We start from the raw sequence: 20,552 nt of genomic DNA on the forward strand, positions 1-20,552 counted from the left end.
ACAAACCTCATCCGAGGATGTGCTGGCCAATTGCGCTAAGCAAATTTCTGGTCAAGCAAGGTTGTAACCAGAGCTTTTCTCATCTCCTTTGACAGGATCAGAGCATCGTAGATGCTTAGTTTGGTCGGCAGTCTCTTAATATGAGCTATTACATTGTAATCCACTTTATATAGTCCACTGGTTTTACTTTGAATAGGTATTTCTTCTATCGGTGGGGGCAGCTTATCACGAGTAACTATTTGCTCCCCTTTATCTATTGGAGTCATTCTTAGAGATAGGATCTTTCCACTCCTCAGATTTACTTCTATAATCTCTTCTTCTGCTTTTTGTGATGTTGTAGGAAAATCATCTGATTTTTTTTTCTATATCAGAAAAATCTAAATTGATGGCAAGCAGTGCTCCTTGGCAATCGAGGACTGGCTCCTCGCTCCTAGAACTATCATAATCGGAATCATTGATATCTTCTTCATTTTCTTTACCGAGTTTTTCGAACTTAAGTACGATTTGAGGATCATTTCAAGATTGAGATCACGGTTAGATTGGTCACAATCAATTATGTCATCACTAGAGAAAATTAAAACGTAATTGAAATCATAATCATTATAATTAGAAGACCCAGAGGGGCGAAGAAATAATCATACATGGTGAGGGGTTCAAGGATTTTCTCCCTAAAATCTAAGATAACAAATCCAACAAAGGAAGCCCCTATCCTACCCCTCACACTATCGGTCTTCACGATTACATTCTTCTTCTTTGGTTGTGGCAATTTCTCCAACGAAATCTCCAACTTGGGCTTGACATGATTTTGACTCTAAGCAGCGGATTGTACTAAAGGATTCTGAATTTGATCAAGTATCTTCTTAGATGACCTATTCCAAAATGTGCTTCATCCATCTTCTTCCGAATAAGGATATATTTGAGTGATTAGCTCTGCCAAAATCATATTTACATAACCTCTTTTAAGTTCTTTTAAATATTCTTTGAGAATTGTCATATTCCCTTCTTTGAGATTCCTCTCAAGCAAATCCTTAAAACTGAAACAGCTCTCTATGGTATGTCCAAGTAGTCTGTGGTAAGGGTGGTAGTTGGGTTGGTCTTTCTTATCAACTTCATCCAGCTTCTTTGGCTCAGGCAGTGTAAACTTGGACTTCTTCATTAGACTTCTGAGTATCTTTGGCACGGCTTCATTTTAAAAAGAGTATACTATCTTCATTCGCTTTGCGATCGTCAGACTTGGCCTGCATCTGTCCTGGATATCCTCTGCTGAAATTGCTACTGGCTAGACTAATTGTAATGCAGAGTAGACTGATGCTGAGGCTCGTTATGCTGGGATGACTACTAGTGACAATGATGAGACTGCTTGACTAGAATCATTATTGGCTTCTTGCTATTGTCGACAGTTGTCACTATTCCAAACTTCTTCACAAATATCTTAGTTATTATGGACTTCTTTGTCTTTTCTTGAGAATCCATATGCCTGACTTCCTCCTGCAAGCTGCTACCTTTGCTGAGTAAATTTTCAAATGACTTGATTGTAAGTCTCTTAAGCATGAAAACCACCAGTCTATGTATGCTTTTGAGAAGAATCTCAATTGCATGTTGCTCCTGCAGCTGAGGTTTTTATTTCATGCATAAGTTTCTCCACCTCAAAATATAATTAATCAAGGTCTCATTGACCTTTTGCCACTCAAACACGAGACCCCCTATCGTAACGTGGTGTTGCACTCTGGTGAATCTTTTTAAGAAAAATAGCTCCAACTTGGCAAATGTCTTCACAGATCTGTTGGGCAATTCTGCATACCCATCAAATGTTATCCCTGACAAGATGCAGACAAACTGTCGGAAGAGCAAAGATTCATTACCCGTGATGTTGCAACAACTGGCTCGGAAGTGTGTTATGTGCTTGCAAGGGTTTTTGGTTTCATTGAATGTCTTGAAATTTGGCGACGCAAAGCCCTTAGGATAGGGTACAGCATCAAACTCCTCCGGGTAAGCTCTACCCCTTAAAACGGATGCACCACCTTTGGACTAGGCTAGGGCCTCTTTCACTTGTTGTTTAACCATATGCGTAATATCTTTCTCTTGGGTCATACTCTGGACGGAATCCTTATTTGGCTGCTCATCTCGATTGGCGAAATCTACATCCCTTCTTCTATCATCTGCAATTTGTACAATTTCTAGCTGGTTGAATTTTGGCGAAGCCATCTACGGTGAATGAGGTTGTCCTTGTATTGTAGCCATGGCGGCTATGTCGGCATACATCTCTTTCATACTTTTCTCCATATGGATGATTTGTTCATCCCTTAGTTGAATGGCCCTTCGCAAGTCATCTGCGATACTCTCCTCACCGGAAGATGGAGCGAAACTTCTCTCAATGATGTTTATCTCTATGAAATCTTCATCAATGTAGTCTATGAGATTGAAACCTTCATCCTCAAAACCTACTCCTCATTCTTTGGCTAACTCAAAAATCTCGGCTCTGAGCTTTTCCACTTTATCCTCGATTATCCTCCCTTAAAATACTTTAAGAACCAGTGGTTTTTCTGGAACATTAATTGGCTTTTCAACAGACTTCATAGTAAAGGCATTAGCAACATCTGATGCATTGGACCTATGCTTCATTCTCTAGGACTGTCCCACAGGAACATCAAAATGTACTGGTGCGGTGACCTTACGTACCCACACCTTTTTGTTTGATGTTGATGCCTTGTAACGGAGTGTCTCGGAGGAGGCATTAGTATGTCAAAGAGAGGCATGCTCCCTATGCGCACGAACAAAATACATCAACAAGCAACTTCTTTTCTTTATTCCTCCTTGGGAAATCATCACAACAATGACAGCTGGTATCCTTGGTCCCAGACATGACTTGACTGGTCGGCGTCCTACTGGCCTCAGAGCAATAATGGTAGAATCTGTGATGGTAGAAACAACATTAACTCAGTTTCCAATGCAGGATTTAACATGAATACGAGCTGGTGGAATTTCAACTAATTTCTAAAATTGACGGGCGGATCTGACATCCTTTAAAATTTCTTTCTTCATCCAGGGTGAAACTGCGCATCCTTCTTGTTTAAGCAACTCAATGATAGTACACCCTTCTTTGGCAGCCAGTCTTTCAAATACAATACGAACTTTGGTAATAGGAGCGGGCTTCTCTCTCTCATTACCTTGACCATGAAGAATTGGTGAAGTAGCGACAATCTTAAGGACGTTTTCATCCCTAGTAGTATCCATCAATAAATGGAACCTACTTCCTTGTAAGAGAGGAGCAATCTCAAGTAATCTGTGTTCCTCCTGGTGAGGAGTCTCATCTAAATGGTCTATCTCTGTCGTCTGGGCCCTAACAGCCCTCTTAATCTTATCGTTTTAATTTCTCTTTTGTGAATTCATTAGTTGCGTAGACTTAGAGCTGGAACCTACTTTCAACACTGAAGGAACGGTGGCAGACACATCAACTGAATTTTCCTAAGTCAAAACTTCTTCCCCCTTCGTAAGTGGCATAGTATGCACAACAACGGTGAATCTGGTGGTGGTAGATGCAATGACTCTCTTTAGTGTAGAGATAGTAGATCAGGCAGACGTGAAAACAGCTGACTTAACGGGTATCGGGGTAAGAAGGGAAGTCCTGGGGGGCAATTCAGGTCAAATCCAGCAGACAATTCTTGGATTTCTGAGGTGGTGACTTTCATGAAGACAAATGGGGTCTTGCCAAGCGTGACATCAAACTCGTCAAATCCAACTCCAAACTAGATTGTAAGGGCGATATTGCAAACCTGTTGGCTGGTGGGCAAGTTGCAAGAAAAAGGCTAAAGTTGGGAACGTCATCGTAGCAGCTTCAAAGAAAATTTCCATGGGTTAGTATCGGTCAATACCTCGTAATTCAAGTGCAAGCACTAGAAATTAATGGAGGTTGTCCTACAGACTAGGCACACCTTTATTTTTATTTGATTTAGTTTTGTGAGGGTTCTTTAGGATTTAATTTAAGCTTATCGTTTGTTAAGCAAATTAAATGTCAGAAGATTTAATTAAATAAAGCAAGCGGTTAAAAGATGTAACAACTCGGTTCGATTTGCAAAATAAAAAACCAAACCCGAAAGGTACGAAAAAAAAAGGATGAAGTTTAGGACCCAATAAGGGACCGAATTTACAACACACTTCACCCAAGTGAAACTAGTTCACCAACACACCTATTGGGGGTCTGACCCCACACAAAAGATGAAGTCCTAAAGAACTTCTGAATCTCTCTGTTTATTGGTGATTAAACAGATGGTCCTAGAATCAAAAAGAGTCGAGTACTTGCCCAAGAAAGAAATGGGCAAAGCATGCCAATGGAAGAAGGGTAATTTGGACCGTGAGAGACATAAACACACTACCGATGTATGAAGACAAGATTTTATGATCTTAATGGAGAGAGAAACCCTTCCCCAACGAAGTCGCCAGAGATTGTCAGCGGAAAAAGTGTGCATGTGTGTGTGTTTATAATATAATATAATATAAATTTGAAATTTTAGAAAAAAATAATGTTTTAACTTTGAAAAAGTAATATTTTATTATTTTTTAAATATGAGACCAAACTGATTTCGTATAAATGATAGTTTAAATGATCGAGCATAACACAATAAGTATAGCTATCCCGAAGGATAGATATTACTAGTGAGGCTCGATTAAATAAACTAAAGAGTTATGATATTCATTTGGTCTGCGAACAATTTTTTATGTGCTAACAAATTCTTCTATCTAATATAGAAGATTAGATAAGGTTTATATTATGTTGGGTTCTTAAAGTTTCTTATAAAGGAAAGCCCCTATAGTTAATTACATGACCAAAGTCACTTAAGAAACCTCTCAATTTAGATCATAAACTCATGCCTTCAAGAATTTCAAATGGTAGGACTTTGCAAAATTTGAATAAAGAGGTGTCAAATGGGAAAGGTTCAAACTTGGAACATTTTGTTTTGGAATCCAAAAGAAGAAGATCTAGGGCATGCCACAGATCCTGATCTAGGGATATCATGGATCCTGAGGAGAACCTCGGTGACTTCCCAAGCAATCCTATTGTTTGGCTTCAATTTTTTGTGAGAAGAAATGTTAAATGATTCATCATACTAATTATTATTATTTAGGGCTTACATTTGTATGAGATAATCATACAAATAGCTTGGAGGATAGGAGAATTTAGGCCGTGACGAACGACAACCCCAGAATCCTAAAACGAGTTAGGGCTTAGATTGCACAACATGATTATGCAAATGCCTAAAGATGAGTTGTGTATTTATGTCACACTGGGCGAATAACCACGAAGTCCTGTGGGTTGTTGTTTAATTCTATGAAAGGAGATTATTATTTTAGTTTCTCGTGTTGTTGTAGATCTATTTGCCCTCTTGAAGTTGTTCTTCTGCGCATCCTTGTTGTGTTGTCGATGGCGCTAGCTTTAAGCGCCTTGGTGAAGTAACAGTCCTAAAGTATGAGGTTTAAAGGTTTAAATGGCAATTCCAATTCAATCATTATTGGGGGGGTTTAAGTTGATGAGAGCGACACCAATTAGAATCTCATAGTTCCCTTATTTAGGTACCACTATTTTCTTTTGAATTTACTTAGCTTAAACGAGTTGTTGGACCCATTTAAACCAAGAAGATCTCGTTAGCAACCATGGGTTACCTCATCTGATGGACTCACGTAAATTCAAAAGGATGTGTTATGAAATTGTTGTTTTTATTTTGGTTTTAAAAATGTAGTTTAATTTTGAAAAAGGTTGATTGCTTTTGGAAAGTTTGTTTTTGTTTTGCAGGTAAAGTAAAATTTACGACCAAGAATGTATAATATTTTAAATCAAGGGTAAATTAAACTATAAAAGCGTACATGTCACATTCTAGCTACTCCCACTGAAAGAGTAACTTTTGCAACATGTATATATAAATTTGTAAAAATTTAAATGAAATTGCGAGAAAGGAAAATCAGGGAAGAAGGTTCAAGCTACCCTTAATGAGTTATGTCTTGCAAGAAGTTTAAATGGATGATTTTCTTGAGCAAAGTATAATAGGTTCATTAGTCCTTCAAAACATCCAAAAGATCATAAGGATGTTCGAAGCATGAACTCAAATAACCTTTAGGACCTTTTGAAACATCCCGAGTTCATTTGAACTTATTATATTGTTCAGATAATCATCCAATGACTGATCAAAATACCCTATGCTCGGTAAACTTGATGTTTTAATTATCTCATGAGAGGGGTACTTAATTAATCATTCAATGTTTCATTTAAAAGTTATATAAATGGGTACCCTTGAGGGTAAGATTAGGTGATTAAGAATTTTATGCCTAAAATGAAGGCTGGGCATGTAGTGTTTGCAAAATTTTCACAAGTAGTTATGTTTCTTTCCTAAACCTCATTAAGCAAATTCAAATATAAGCCTAGTTCAGTGCTAAGCCCTTAGGACTTATATGTGGATAAATTCAGGACCTTTAGGGATGTCAAATTATATAGTATTTTTAATCCTTATCAATGATTATATATCACTCAAACATCAACTAAGGGTTTTAAATTAGTGAATTATCATCTTCCAAAATCTAACCCCTCATCTTAGGATCATTTAATTTAATTAACTCCCAAATTATAATAATTAGGGGAAATTACAATTATATTTTTATTGTAGAAAAGTGAGGTATTTAATCCCTTGTGTTTCAATTTAATTAACTCCAAAATTCTATCATTTAATCCCTTGTGTTTCAATCATACAAAAGAGTTTATTATAAATAAAATTACTCATTTACCCTTTAATCAATCCTATAATTTAATTAAGATAGAAAAGTTAAAAATTAGCATTTTGCTCATAAGGTTCCCCACTCCATAACTTATTAAATAGAACTCAAATGAATTAAATATAACTCTAAATTTTTATAGTACCCCACTCATGGGTCAAATAAAATATAAAAGTATAAAATGTGATTTTTCAAAATTTAATTTAATTTAAATAATTATTTTACTAAAAAATATAGGGATTTTAAAAGTTAATTCATTTAATCAATCAAAACAAGCTATATGTCCTTAGGAAAATTATTGGACGTTCACCTAGGCTAGAATGATTAGGACAATTTTTAGGTTAAAGTACTACCCCTAAAACCTAATCACTTTTAGGTTAAAGAATGATTAGGACCAGTTTTATCTCATGAAAGTGGTCCATTGACTCATAGCTTTCGCCTAGCTTTAGCCTAATTAGGGTTCCCCACTCCATAATTATTAAATTTATTTAATGTTTTTTAGTATTAATTAAATTTAAAATATTTTTAAAGTTAAAAATTAATTTATATATTTTTATTAAATCACTATGAGTCCAAGGAAACCAAAGAAACAAATTTCATATTTTTTGTGATTTATATTCTATTTATTGTAGTTATTTAAGTGCAAAATTATGGAAAATTCATTTTTAAGCCTTTAAAAAATTTATAACTTTATTTAGAAAAATAGGAAAATGTTTTAATTACTCCTAAGTGATCAAGAAACCAATTGTGACATTTTTGGACACTTTTCAATCTTAATGACTTTTATTATTTTTTTTAATTATTTTAATTATTTAAAATTTAAAATATACCTTAAAAATCAAATATTTACTTTAACTTCAATTTTATTTTTCTTAGATGTCTCTGAGCACAAGGAACTCAAAAACCCAGCTCTTGTAGATTTTTGAATTTTAATTTAATTTATATAATTATTTTAACGCAAATATCAAATTTGGCTTAACAAATCAAGTTTAATGCAAATTTAGCTTATGTGAAAAAACATCGACAGACATAAAACCTCTACCTACTAGTATCAACCCTCACTTGTCAACAACTACTTGACCTTCCATGGACAACATATAAATGATAGACAACATATAAATGAGAAAGCGTGATAACATTAACAAAAATTTGAGCATGATTTAATTTGAACCTATTAAAATTATTTTGGAATGAATGTAATGTGAAATTTGATTGAATATCAATATGTTACAAATATTTTTAAGTAGAGTAAAAGCCCAAAATATCCCTCGACTATTAAAAAGTGTTTTATTTAATACCAAAAATTTAGAATGCTCCAATTTAATCCCGAACTATTAAAACTTGCACCAAATCGATCATAAAGATTATGTATTCGGACGATCATCCAACTAAAAATATCAGCTGATGAAAAATGAACCAATTGTTAAAAGTAAATTAAAAATTATGATTTATCACAAATAAAAAATAATTTATATACATAACCTACATAAATTTAAAATAATTACAAATCCTCATTGAAATAGGCTACCACCAAATTTAGTAAAAAATATAATTTAAGACCAATTTGAAATGAAGTGATTAAATTAGACTATTCTAAAACTCTGAAACTAACTTCGACACTTCTTAATAGTAAGAGTATTATTTTTGGCTTTTACTCTTTTTAAGTAGATACAGAAATTCTTGTCAACAAAATTATGCTCGGAATGATCTAAGATAATTATCATTTAAATATAAAACTGTTTAAAAATTATATCAACAATTTCTACTACCAAAAAATTCTCAACTTCATATCATACTAAACACCATTAAAAAAAGGGGCACTTACATACCACTTATGTAATACCAAAATTATGATTTTTACATTCATATAACCCAAATCATTCATATCACATAAAATATCACTATTTTGATTTAAAAAAAGTGAATCACATCTTTCCATACATAGGATAGATAGCAAAAATAAAAATTAAAGTTTAGATGTTATAGATGTACTTTTATAGGAACTGAGTGGTCTATATGTAAATCTTCATAAAGAAATTATGGCACTGGTATGTGCTTATACTACTGTGGATAGACTCCAGAAGGTACTTAAATAGCATAATCAGTTGCAAGTTCCGAAAGGGATCTTCTATTTATGCCTATTCAGGGTGACAAAATTACATGATTGAACACGAGAATGTAACCAAAATACTGATGAGTAATGACGTCTTAATGAGAATAAAAGATGGACTGAATCGAAAAGCTTTCACAGAAAAAGCATGAAAGTTGGAATAGAAAGCGGGATTGAAATATTAAGGTTCGAAAAAATGCATTGCCAAATGATTTAAAAATGAATAAATACAACAACAACAACAACAAAGCCTCAATCCCACTACGTGGGGTCTGCTACATAATCATTTTTCTCTATTACGTCCTATTTAGTGTCATATTCTCATTTAGTTCTAGTAAATTAAGATCATTTTTTATACAATAAGCCCAAGTCTTCTTAGGTCTACCTGCCTTTCAACAAAAGTCAAATCTAAAACATCTGCTCTCCTAATCGGATCAACAGATGTAAAAATGAATAAATGATTGGGAAAAAATAATAAGAAATAAATATCAAGAAATACTAAATGATTTTATTTATAAGCCAGCAATGAAAGAACAACGGTGAATATAGAAACAAATGAACAAAATTTTCATAACCCCTTGTGAGATGATCATTTTCGGCTCATCATCATTTCTTGAAACTGTACTCTCTTTGCGTTCCAAATATCAATAATAGTAGGTGGGTAGGGCTCAAGCTGGCCATTTTCTTCAACCAGGTGAAAGAATTCCTGCTTAGTGAGGTTTTTCTTCCACACAAGCTCGTCAACAAGCTTGTCCGTCAGGGTTCTATTCTGCTCCAAAATCTAAAATCAAAAACAAAGCGACGTATGAGAAAAAATTTAGTTACCCTCAGCTTCTTTATTTCTAAAAGCAATATGTGGAATTAAATTTATACTTTCTTAGCTCGTTCATAGCATTTGCTAAGAACATGCAGGGCGTCCTGATCTATTTCCTGGTGAAGAAAGCAACGTTATAGTTGACATGTCAAGAAAAAATAAAATGAGAAAAAAAAAATATGGGAATATGCATTCATGCGAGCATACATTTATTCGATCCACAACCCAGAAATCGGCCAACCCATAAAATTTTTCAGAAAGACCACCAAGTACAAAGCTTCTTGCAGCGGATCTAGCATTATCAGCTGTTTCTGCCCAAATAGTGCTCATCTGCAAAAAAAAAAATCAATTTTCAAAAATCTGAATTCCGGTACAGCCCAAGAATGAAAGACAAACATGATATAAAAATTTAAAAAAAAATACATAAGATTAGGGGAACAGAGAGAGAAGAAATAATTATCCCAAAAGTGTTAAACAGGAAAACACTCTCTAAAGCAAGAGAATTGAACAAACATTTGGAATGTCATAATTTACTAACAAAGAAGCCTACTTTTTCATTCCACAACACACCATATCCCCACACCATCAAATAAGTTAACCCTAGGGAAATTATACCATCATCATCATCATCATCATCATCATCATCATCATCAAATTTTATGTTTGTTCAAGAGCAATTAGGTCAAGAGAATTGAACCCTAGGGCATTCACACCTTTTAATAATTTGATCACCCATAGTTACAATTCTGTCACTAGAGCTACTACTACTAAAATTAAATTCCATGTATTCAATTTTAGTTCTACTATTTTACATGTATTCAATTTTAGTTCTACTCAAACAAAGGCCTTTAGACTCCCAAGTAGACCTCTATAATTCAAGTTTTTCTTGAGCATTTTCTCTCATTTTATCCACGAGAACGATATCATCAGCAAAAAGCATACGCCAAGGTACATCCTTATGTAAGTGTCCAGTAAGACCATCCATAACTAAAGTAAAAAAAGATATGGTCTTAAAGCCAACAAAAATAGGAAAATATTTGATCAATCCTCCTTCTGTTCGCACATATGTAACATTTTCTTGTATGCATATCTTTAATGACTTGAATATAAGTCATATCAACACCTTTCCTCTCAAGAACTCTCCAAAGGATATCTCTTGGAACCTTATCGTAAGCTTTTTCTAAATCAATAAAAATCATATCTAGATCCTCCTTATTATCTCTAACCTCCTCAATCAAACCTCTCAATAAATGTATAGCTTCCATAGTAGACCTGCCCGACATAAATCCAAATTGAATATGAGATATCTTTGTAATAAGTCTTAACCTATTTTCAATTCTTCTCCAATTTCATGGAATAAAAAAAATGGTCAAGACATGCCTCAAAACTTCATTCCGCATGCTATTGAGGAGAACGGCTCAAATTAACACATAAAAAAAATTGCTGCATTATGGTGCAATATACAGCTTACTCAATATTGTTTTTTGCCTTGTACTTTTCCATTTTTAGCTTAGTCAAGCAATGGTGCAAGTTTAGGGTCAAGCCAGAGATGGAACGACATAGGTGTTGCTTAAGTTGTGAGAGGATCACGCAATCGAAAGGACTGCGAGTAAGAGGGAGAGTGTATGAGCATAGGGGAGGAGCTTTGAGCACATGTTCCTAAATGATGGTTTTAGGATAACTTTTTTTTCTTTTACGATTTTGTTTTTTTGCCTTTGAATACTTTAATTTCCATTCTTTTTTTACCATTTTAAATTTATTTTTACGAATTTTTTAGCTTTCATATTTCTTTAAATCTTTCTTAATTTTATTTCTTAATTCGTTTTAGATGTTTTATTTCCATTTACACTTTTTACTCATATTTTTATTGAATTTTCTATCAAACAATTTCCTTTAAGGTTTTAAGTTTCTTTTATTTATTACAATTTCGAAAATTTTTTACTAAACTTTTTTTTAAATTTTTTTCTTCCAAGATTGATAATTTATTTTCATTTTTCATAGTTTTGTTTCTTAATGTTTTTATTATTGGCTCTCAACAAGATGATTCAATTAGTAAAAATTATTTCTTTTCATTTGATAGAAATACTCGTGAACCAATTAATAGATTTATTGCAAATTTAGATTAAGATAAAAATTATAAGCCTCAAATAATTTCTCTGGCTTTAACAAAAGAATAAAGATAGAAATGATGATTAAATATTGCAAGTTGATTTTATAAAAATGGGATTTCATTCAACAAAAGATTAATATGTTCTACATTTTACAATTATTTCAATAAGACAACAAGCAAGTCCTACTAAATTTGAACTCGTCATAACTGTTTTGCTGGACTGTTGCAAGATGTCAGCATGAGCGACATCATCACCATCAGAATATATTTTTTAAGGTAGTGAAACTCTAGCATAAAGTTTGAGATGTAAGTTCGTAAAAATATACCATGAAGATGCTTTTAAAGAACATTCACAAAACTATTGTCATTTCAATAAAAGTTCAAACATCGAGACTTTCCCAAGTCACGGGAATGGTCATTATGCTTAAATGAAGTCATCGAGGAGCAAATATTAAGTGTGGTATCCGCATGTGCGAGTCAATGGTATTGGAGTGGTATTAGGGTGGCATTTTCTTAAATACCACCCCAATAGGACCAATCCACACCAATCCGCACCTAGCTCGTCCACACATAATATTTTATCCTCATCAAGAGAGCTCATAAATGGTGGGCCTCTCAAATTAGTCGAAAAAGCCAATATATTCAGTTTGTCCTTTAATAGGCTCATGATGTTTGGTGAAGTCTAACATGACTTTAGCCTACTAGTCCCTAAACGTATTTCCAAACTTCAAAATGAAGAGAATTTGAGCCAAGCAATTCCAAGTATGATTAGATTGACAATGATTGAAAAAAAAAATGTGTAAAATCATCCTCATAAAAATTTTTCATTTTTTTAATCCAGTTACATTGAACTAGACCCTAGCAACTCTTTCCATATCTTTTGTTCAGCAATCCTGTATTTTCCTAGGGACGCCATATCCTTGTCCACTTGTGGTTCACTCTTAATATAATTTAGTGGTGCATCTTCTTCCTTAGGTTACAGTGCTTAAATACATATATAATTTAGTTTATCCTTACAAATCAAAATATTTCTTACCTCTGGAGAAATTTGAGCTAACGCAGTACTAGTACTGAGTGCTCAAGCAATACAAGTGAAAATTTTCAGTTGTCCTTACACATTAGAATATTCCTAGCATTAAAACAATAGTTTGGGTTAGCATAGTATTGGCCCTGAATTCTCAAGCAATAACCTGCTTCAAGTTACAATTACACATCAATATATTCCTTGAGCGAAATTCAACTTAATATAGCACTAGTCCTCAAAGGTTAGGCAACAAACCAACATGTTCTAGATTATCCCCATATGTGAGGATATTTCATAACTCCCAAGATGTCCAAGATAATCTAGTACTATACCCGAATGCTCATAGAATACACCAATATGGTTTAGGACACCCTCGATATTCCATACCTTTTGATAAGTTTGGGACAATACAACGCTAGCTTTGACTATAGTAGTAATATGACTACATGGTTTAAGTTATCCTTGGTATATACGATATTCCATACCCTGGGAGAAGTCAACGTTAAAATAGAACTAACCTTGAAGAACTTGGGCAAAGGCAAAAATGTTTAGGATATCCTTTACCTTTTGAGTACTCCAAGTCAACAAATTGCTAGTTCTGAATGCTGAAGTATAACATTTACATGGCTTAGATTCCTTACATCCGAGGATATTACATATCTCAGAAAGTTTAATTTAGCATGACACTAATCATGAAGGCTATGGCATTACATCTACATGGTTTAATTTTATCCTTAAACTTGGCAATATTCCTAACCTCCAAAGAAGCTGTGGATTAACATACCATTAGTCCTAAATGCTCAGACAATATGCTCATATGGTTAACTTTATTATTACCTCAAGAGGAAATTCTCTCTCTATAGAAATTAGGGTTTAACATATATTAACCCTAAAGAATGCATTGATTTTACCCCCACGGTTCAGGTTATCCTTAAACACAAGGCTATTCAATAATCTAAGGGAATGTTTGGCGGCACTCAAGATTTACATTAAGATTTAGTAAATCCAGTAAATTTGGATATACTGTTAAATCCAAAATAGTGTTTAGTTCAGTTGAGGTTAAATCCAAAAAATTAGGTAGACATGTTTAACATTTTATTTCAGCTTCTTATAGCCATGACTTTCTTCTCAAGTTAAATCCGTTAAATTTACCAAATGGTTGGATTTAACAAATCCCGATTTACATCCAAAAATAAACAGAAGGGAGAGAAAAATGTATTTATTGGAAGGTCAGATTTAATTTTTTCATTTTTTCGTGTTTGGCTGAATTTACATTAAATCCAGCCTAAATCCTGTTAAAATTATGCCACCAAACACCTCCTAAAGATGTTTAGATTAGAATTATACAAGTTTTGAATGCTGGAGCACTATATCTTCTTGATTAAGATTGTTCTTGCACTTTAGAATATTCCTTACCTCCAAAGAAGTTTGCATTAGCATCATACTAGTCCTAAAGACTAGAACATGCTACACCTTTTAAAATTACCCTCATCATGGTAATGTCCAGGGGGAATCTTTAGACGCTACTCATCCACAGAAAAATAATCGTAATTTAACACTCACTTATGTCAGTCAACACCAAAATCATTAACAACAAATGATACAATGATAAATATGTTGAGGGTTAATCTATTGACCACTTTAAACTTGATAACTTAATATACTGAAGCGTTTAGGACCAAACTCCACGCATGCCCTTGACCTTTTGGATCCCAAGGATCCAACTAGAAAACAATCACATCAAGCATTTGATGATCCGATTAGAATGTTAGGTAGATGAGTGGCTTCACACTTAGAGACAAAATGTGAAACGAATATATTCGTGATATGGTTGGTGTAGCTCCAATGACAGACAAAATTAGATAGAGTTGTCTTAGATAGTTTGGTCACATTAAATATCGACCATCTGATGATCTGATTAGAAAAGTAAATGTTTTAGAATCGACTTACGTAAAGAAAGACAGAGGTAGAAATAGGAAGACTTGGGCATATTGTATAAAAAATGATCTTAATTTATTAGAATTAAAGGAAATTATGACACTAAATATGAAATCTTAATTTATTAGAATTAAAGGAAATTATGACACTAAATATGACACAATGGAGAAAAAGGATTCATGTAGCTGACCCACTTAGTAGAATAAATGTTTTGTTGTTATTGTACAAATAATGAAGCAAACGTAAAAATAAAAAAATAAAAACGCACTGATGCGGCAGTTTTGTGAAGCCTTATAAATATCTTTCAATACTATAATACACACACGACAACACGAGTAATAAATATGCGGTTAAATCCCAATAAAAATAAATTCAGTATAAATAGTTTTATCTTTTCAAATTTTTAAGCTGTCAAATCGTAATAATAATGCAAATATACGCATCGCTTAAGTAATAAAGGACTTTAATAGATTTTTAAGTATCAATCGCACAGATAGTTGAAAATTCTTATGATTATAACATCAAGCACAATATTCAAACTATAAAACTAAAGTAAGCAAGACAAATCTAAAGTAAATTTAATGTGCGTTAAATGAAATGCAGTTGAAAGAACTAAGTTAACTAAACTAATTGCTAAACTTCAAAAGTAAACTTATAAAGAATAAAGTTTTGAAATGAAGAGTTCAAATTTAATCAATTATAGATCATTAAAAATTTATTTATGGTAGTCCTTGTAAATGCAGTCGCAACAATTAAATTGTATTGTGTGAAATAGAAGCAATTATATTATTTGTCCTCTGAGAGTGCATAAAAAGCATTGACTAATCAAGAGTTTGGTCCCTAAATCCGTGGTTAAGTTGTGAGGATATTGGCTGCCACTCCAGAGCTCTCATTTCTCCCTCACTTGAGGGCTAACAATCTCGCTTTAGTTTTCCAATCAACTGGACCAAATTGGGGATTTTAATCTATCACCTTAAAATCTCCACTTCCGCGTCCATTAAAGTATATTTCTCTATTTATTTGCACTCAACCACATGGATTATATTCTCACCCAATAAATTGAATGTGACTCTTACTTGTTGTAGAAAGCATAGCCCTTTCGGATCGTATGATTCTCAACATATTTTAATCTTTTAATTGGTCATATTGAAAAGTAAATGAAGATCAGAATTCGAATCATCACAATTTATTGACATTTAAAACCTTACAAAACAAAACTAATTCTTCAAAAAAATATATCTCATTGTAGGGAGAAGGATAAAGAAGACTACTCAGAATTCATGAGATGATACGACAAAACATGAATTTTATATATATAAACAAGTTTACGAAATAAGGAAAGAAAAGAACACAACTTATCTCACACTCCTTTACAAGCAAGTCTCTAGAAGTTCTTTTTAAGCACTTTCTCTCTTTACAATCACACTTAATTCTCTCTTAAAAGTGTAATGAAGAAGAAATATCTCACGTTCTCTCTCCTCTCAACCCTAGATAAAAAATTATCTCTTCTCCAAGACTTCTCTCTCCAGCCAAAACCTTCCTATCAATCTGACGCCCCTCTCTTCTTTTCAACTCTAGACTCCTCTACTTTTTAACTAGGGTCAGCCTTCTTTCAAAAGTAATTCAAAAATCCCTCCAATTTTTTCTCAAATATTTACATCTCTTAGCACCAAGAGACGAGTCACTTCATCTAAAAAGCATATTTCTTCATTAAAGAGCCTTTTCAATGTGTCAAGATATAATGAACCACTCTATGAGATGTTTGAATTATTTGGAGGCTTCAAAAACCACTAAAAACTAGTCACGAACCGCCTTACTCCGTTTTAATTCGTCTTAGGCGCTTCTGGCGCCTCTGGCGCCAGCCTAATGAAGTTTGCGCTGTTCTCTAGATTCTAGCGCCTCTGGCGCCAATTCTCTGTAAAATGGCGCTTCTGGCGCTAGATTCTGGCGTCTCTGGCCCCAGTTCTCTGGAAAATGGCGCCTCTGGCACCAGGATCAGCAAATCTCCATTTTGGCTCCAAATTTCCTTGTTTTTGCTATTTTTTGATCTAAATGCCTAAATTTGATATACTTGTAACAAAAACATGAAAATACCCTTTTTAAAAGTGCAATATCACCAAAATAAACATAAAATAAAATAGTATATTATTTTTGTGTATCACCCACCTATGAAAAAATATTGTGGGTCCAAAGAAACCATGTAAAACTCAGGTTAGTGACAAAAAACCAAGTTTGAGCCATATATGATTAAGTCCAACCTAAGAAATAACAACTTAACCCACATTTTTCTTTTTATAATCATGTTATTTTGACTTAGTTGAGTTTTAAGTAGGTTTATCACTCTCCAACATGACAGATTTCTCAAGCAATGTCGGTCAATTTCAATTTTAGTCATGTATGGTTGATAATATTCATTTCAAATCATTTTTTGGTCAAACTCAAATCTGGCCCTTTAAGGGTTTAACACAAATTAATACTCTCAGTCATTGTGAACTTTTAAAATCAAATACAGTAAATCACATTGTATTTTTTGTTGCATATAATGATGTATGTAATCAAAACGGCAAAATAATGATATTTTTTACGGAAATTTATGTTTATGAATATTTTTGCATATAATTTTACTTACATAAATTTTAGATCTATTGCTCAATTTAACAAACAAACTAGATCATCACATTCTACTTGTCAAAATGATTCAACAAGCCTGATCATGCAAAAAAAAGATGTCATGGAGCTTGAGGAGCTTGATTAAGGAGGTGGATTTCTAATGCACATGCAAATGTTTATGAAGAACAAACACTTCAAAATGCTCACGTACACGCTATTGACATGACGTAACTGTAATAATAAACTTTTAAATGCATAAAAAAAAATACTCTTTACCTGCTCAAAACAAGAAGAACAACCTCGCCATTTAAGGGAAAGCTAATACGAGTATTCTTTTCTCGTCTCCTCTCATTCGAACCCACCACACAAGAACAATGAACGGAGAGCGAGAGAGAGACAGAGGGAGACAGAGGTAGAGATCGTGCCCTAGAAAAAGAAGAAGAAAAAGGAGGAAAAAGAAGGAGAAGAGGGATAGGAAAGGTGCGACACACCAAGTGCATCCATTTTCTCGTGCGAGGGAGCCTTGTGCAGCTCAAAGGAACCTTTCCTACATGCGAAAGACGCTCAGTCGAGCGTGTGCGATGTTCAAAAACAAGGAGGAAGGGAGAAACCAAACTCATACACGATCAAGTGGCTCGTTCAAGATATTTTGTATGCAGAGATGTACGGTCCCAATCGTCTCAATTGTTCCAGTGCCACACACAAGATGTGAGTGTGGCAACAAACATTAACCCCTACAATTCCACTCGACAAGGCTCATTCGGTTTGAGGATGCATGGCTTTCATACCCAACAACATGACATATTTTCCACAATGCCTGGTACAAAGCTAATTCGGTCTCAGATGTCGATATTCTTTAGACAAAATGCAAACGTACCCTTAAGGCCCTCTTTTTCTGGAGTAGACACAAGATGAAGGAGCTTAGAGCTCTTAATGATTCTTTAGGGAAAAAGATTGTGGAATTGCAACTTACTGATTATTCACGTAATGGATTTTCCGATGAGCTCAAAGGAAAGATAAAAGCTAAGTTTCATGATCCCAATGTGACGCTTGCTCGCATTTCATATTGGTGGAGACAAAGGGCTAAAGCCAGATTGTTACAGAACAGGGACGTTAATTCCAACTTCTTCCATACAGTGGCTTAAGGAAGGTACAAATCAAACTGTATTGACTGCATTAAACTTCCTGATAGCAGCTTTACCGAAGATCACCATCAAGTCCAAGCGGCTTTTTTGGTTTTTTTTCACATCTATGTGGGCAGGATCTCACATTAACGCCAACAATTGGCCACGCCTTACTGGCACGAGCCACTTAGATAGCTTCAACACACAATTGGCTATGAATGTGAAGGATGTAGAAATTTGGTAAGCTATCACGCAAATGGGACCTGACCGTACACCCAGTTTTGATGGCATAACCCCTTACTTCTACAAGAACTTACGAATTGTTTCTAAGGAGGTTCTGAAAGCGGTTTATGATTTCTTCCTCACTTCACACCTGCCAAAGCAGTGGAAGAAAACAATTCATGTGCTCAGTTCCAAGTCAAAAATCCAAATGCCCCAAAGCTCTTCTGACTCGTTAGTCTATGCCAAACTATTTACAAAGTGGTTGCCAAGATTCTAGTCAATAGTCTTAAGGGAGTGCTACCGACCATTTCCCAAGAGCAAGTTATGTTTGTTTCTCATCGATCTATTTCTCATCAGTCCTTTAGCTCAAGAGATGCTCGATAAGCTCAAGCACTTGACGACAAAGTTTGGTCTCATGACTATCAAGATAGACATAGAACAAGCTTATGATACAATAAGTTGGGCAACTCAAGAGGAGATGCATTATAGATGGGACTATCCGGCAGCTTTCCAGAAATGGGTTTTGAGCTGCGTCAAGGAACCAAGTTTTATTCTCTTGATTAATGGCAAGCACTCACCTCGGATCATTGCCAATTGCAGTTTTAGACAAGCATGTCCATTGTCACCATATCTCATCATTATTTGTTCGGAGGTACTTTCTCTTGCATTGGCTTAGAGAGCGCACCACACCGGAGTGAGTTTGGCCAACAACTCCCTTTATGTTACACATCTACTCTATGCCGATGATATTATCATTTTCCCTGAAATTTCTATTAGAGCCGCAAATACTTTATTTAATATCTTAGCAGATTAGTGTGGATGAATGGGACAAAAGATTAATGTTTTAAAACTTGTCATTCTTTTCAGTAAAGTCACAATTTCATGGAAAAGTAGGGTTACTAAAATTTTTCGCTTCAAGGGATCGAGGATCTGGAATATCTCGGGGCCCGCCTGGCCTTAAGAAAGTTTCACAAGATGAACATTTCGGATTTGACACATAAAGCGAATAGCAAGGTTAATTGGGCAGCTGAATTTTGTTGTTAGCAGGAAGAGCAATGATGATTAATTTTTCTCTTCTCCCGATAATTATGTACATAATTTCGCATACTATGGTTCCTGTTAGTATGCTCTAGGAAATTCAACGCAATTGCAAAAATTTTCTAAAGAAGAACTCCAACCAAAAAACTTTACAATATGTGGCATGGATAAAATATGCCAAACAACTCGATTGCGTGGATTGGGTTTTCACGCCGCTGAAAAATGGATAGGGCTCCTAAAAGCTTGAATTGCTTGAAATTTCTTACAAGACCAGGAATCGCTCCTGCATCAATGCCTCGTGAGTAAATATGGCAGGAATGTTTCACAAACAGCCTATAACTGAATACATCTAACCTTGGAGAGTCATTTGTGATGGTGTTACTGCTTTAAAAGCTATTTCAAGATGAAAGATTAAAAATGGAGAAAGCATCAACGTATTTGAAAATACTTGGATTTACAACAGGCCACTTACCACTTGGCCTTGTTTTATTATTGCTCCTCTGCTAGAAATTATCCAACTTGCTGAATTTATTTTGAATGGAAGCTGGATGCAGGGGCGGATCAGAGAATGTTTTGTGGTGGAGAAGTCCGATCGCATTCTACCGATCATGATTTGTACAAAGCTACAAGAGGATTGCGTGGAGCTTATTCAAGTACACTCAGGAAGGACTATCACGACGTCAACTTATGAAGCTGAATATGCGGACAGCATGACAGATTTCTCTTCGCTTAAAACAGCTTTCACTTACACCCTCGAAAAAAGATGTTTTGGTGGTGAATGGCTCACAATGTTATATCAACTA

General features: G+C 34.4%; 1 protein-coding gene across 1 annotated transcript in view; it reads right to left on the reverse strand.

Annotated features, from left to right (window-relative positions):
* Window positions 1–9,327: 9,327 nt before the first annotated feature.
* The window catches only part of LOC110037098 (probable inactive ATP-dependent zinc metalloprotease FTSHI 2, chloroplastic), a 93,372-nt gene continuing 82,147 nt past the window's right edge, over window positions 9,328–20,552 (reverse strand). Inside the window, exons 9-11 of the mRNA XM_020741674.1 lie at window positions 9,891–10,013; window positions 9,743–9,799; window positions 9,328–9,650 (exon numbers count right to left, since the gene is read on the reverse strand). Coding sequence (XP_020597333.1) covers window positions 9,459–9,650; window positions 9,743–9,799; window positions 9,891–10,013 — 372 coding nt within the window. The 3' untranslated portion in view covers window positions 9,328–9,458. The remainder of the gene's footprint in view (window positions 9,651–9,742; window positions 9,800–9,890; window positions 10,014–20,552) is intronic.

Source organism: Phalaenopsis equestris, unplaced genomic scaffold (genome assembly GCF_001263595.1).
Source record: "Phalaenopsis equestris unplaced genomic scaffold, ASM126359v1 Scaffold215170, whole genome shotgun sequence".
Taxonomy (NCBI): Eukaryota; Viridiplantae; Streptophyta; class Magnoliopsida; order Asparagales; family Orchidaceae; genus Phalaenopsis; species Phalaenopsis equestris.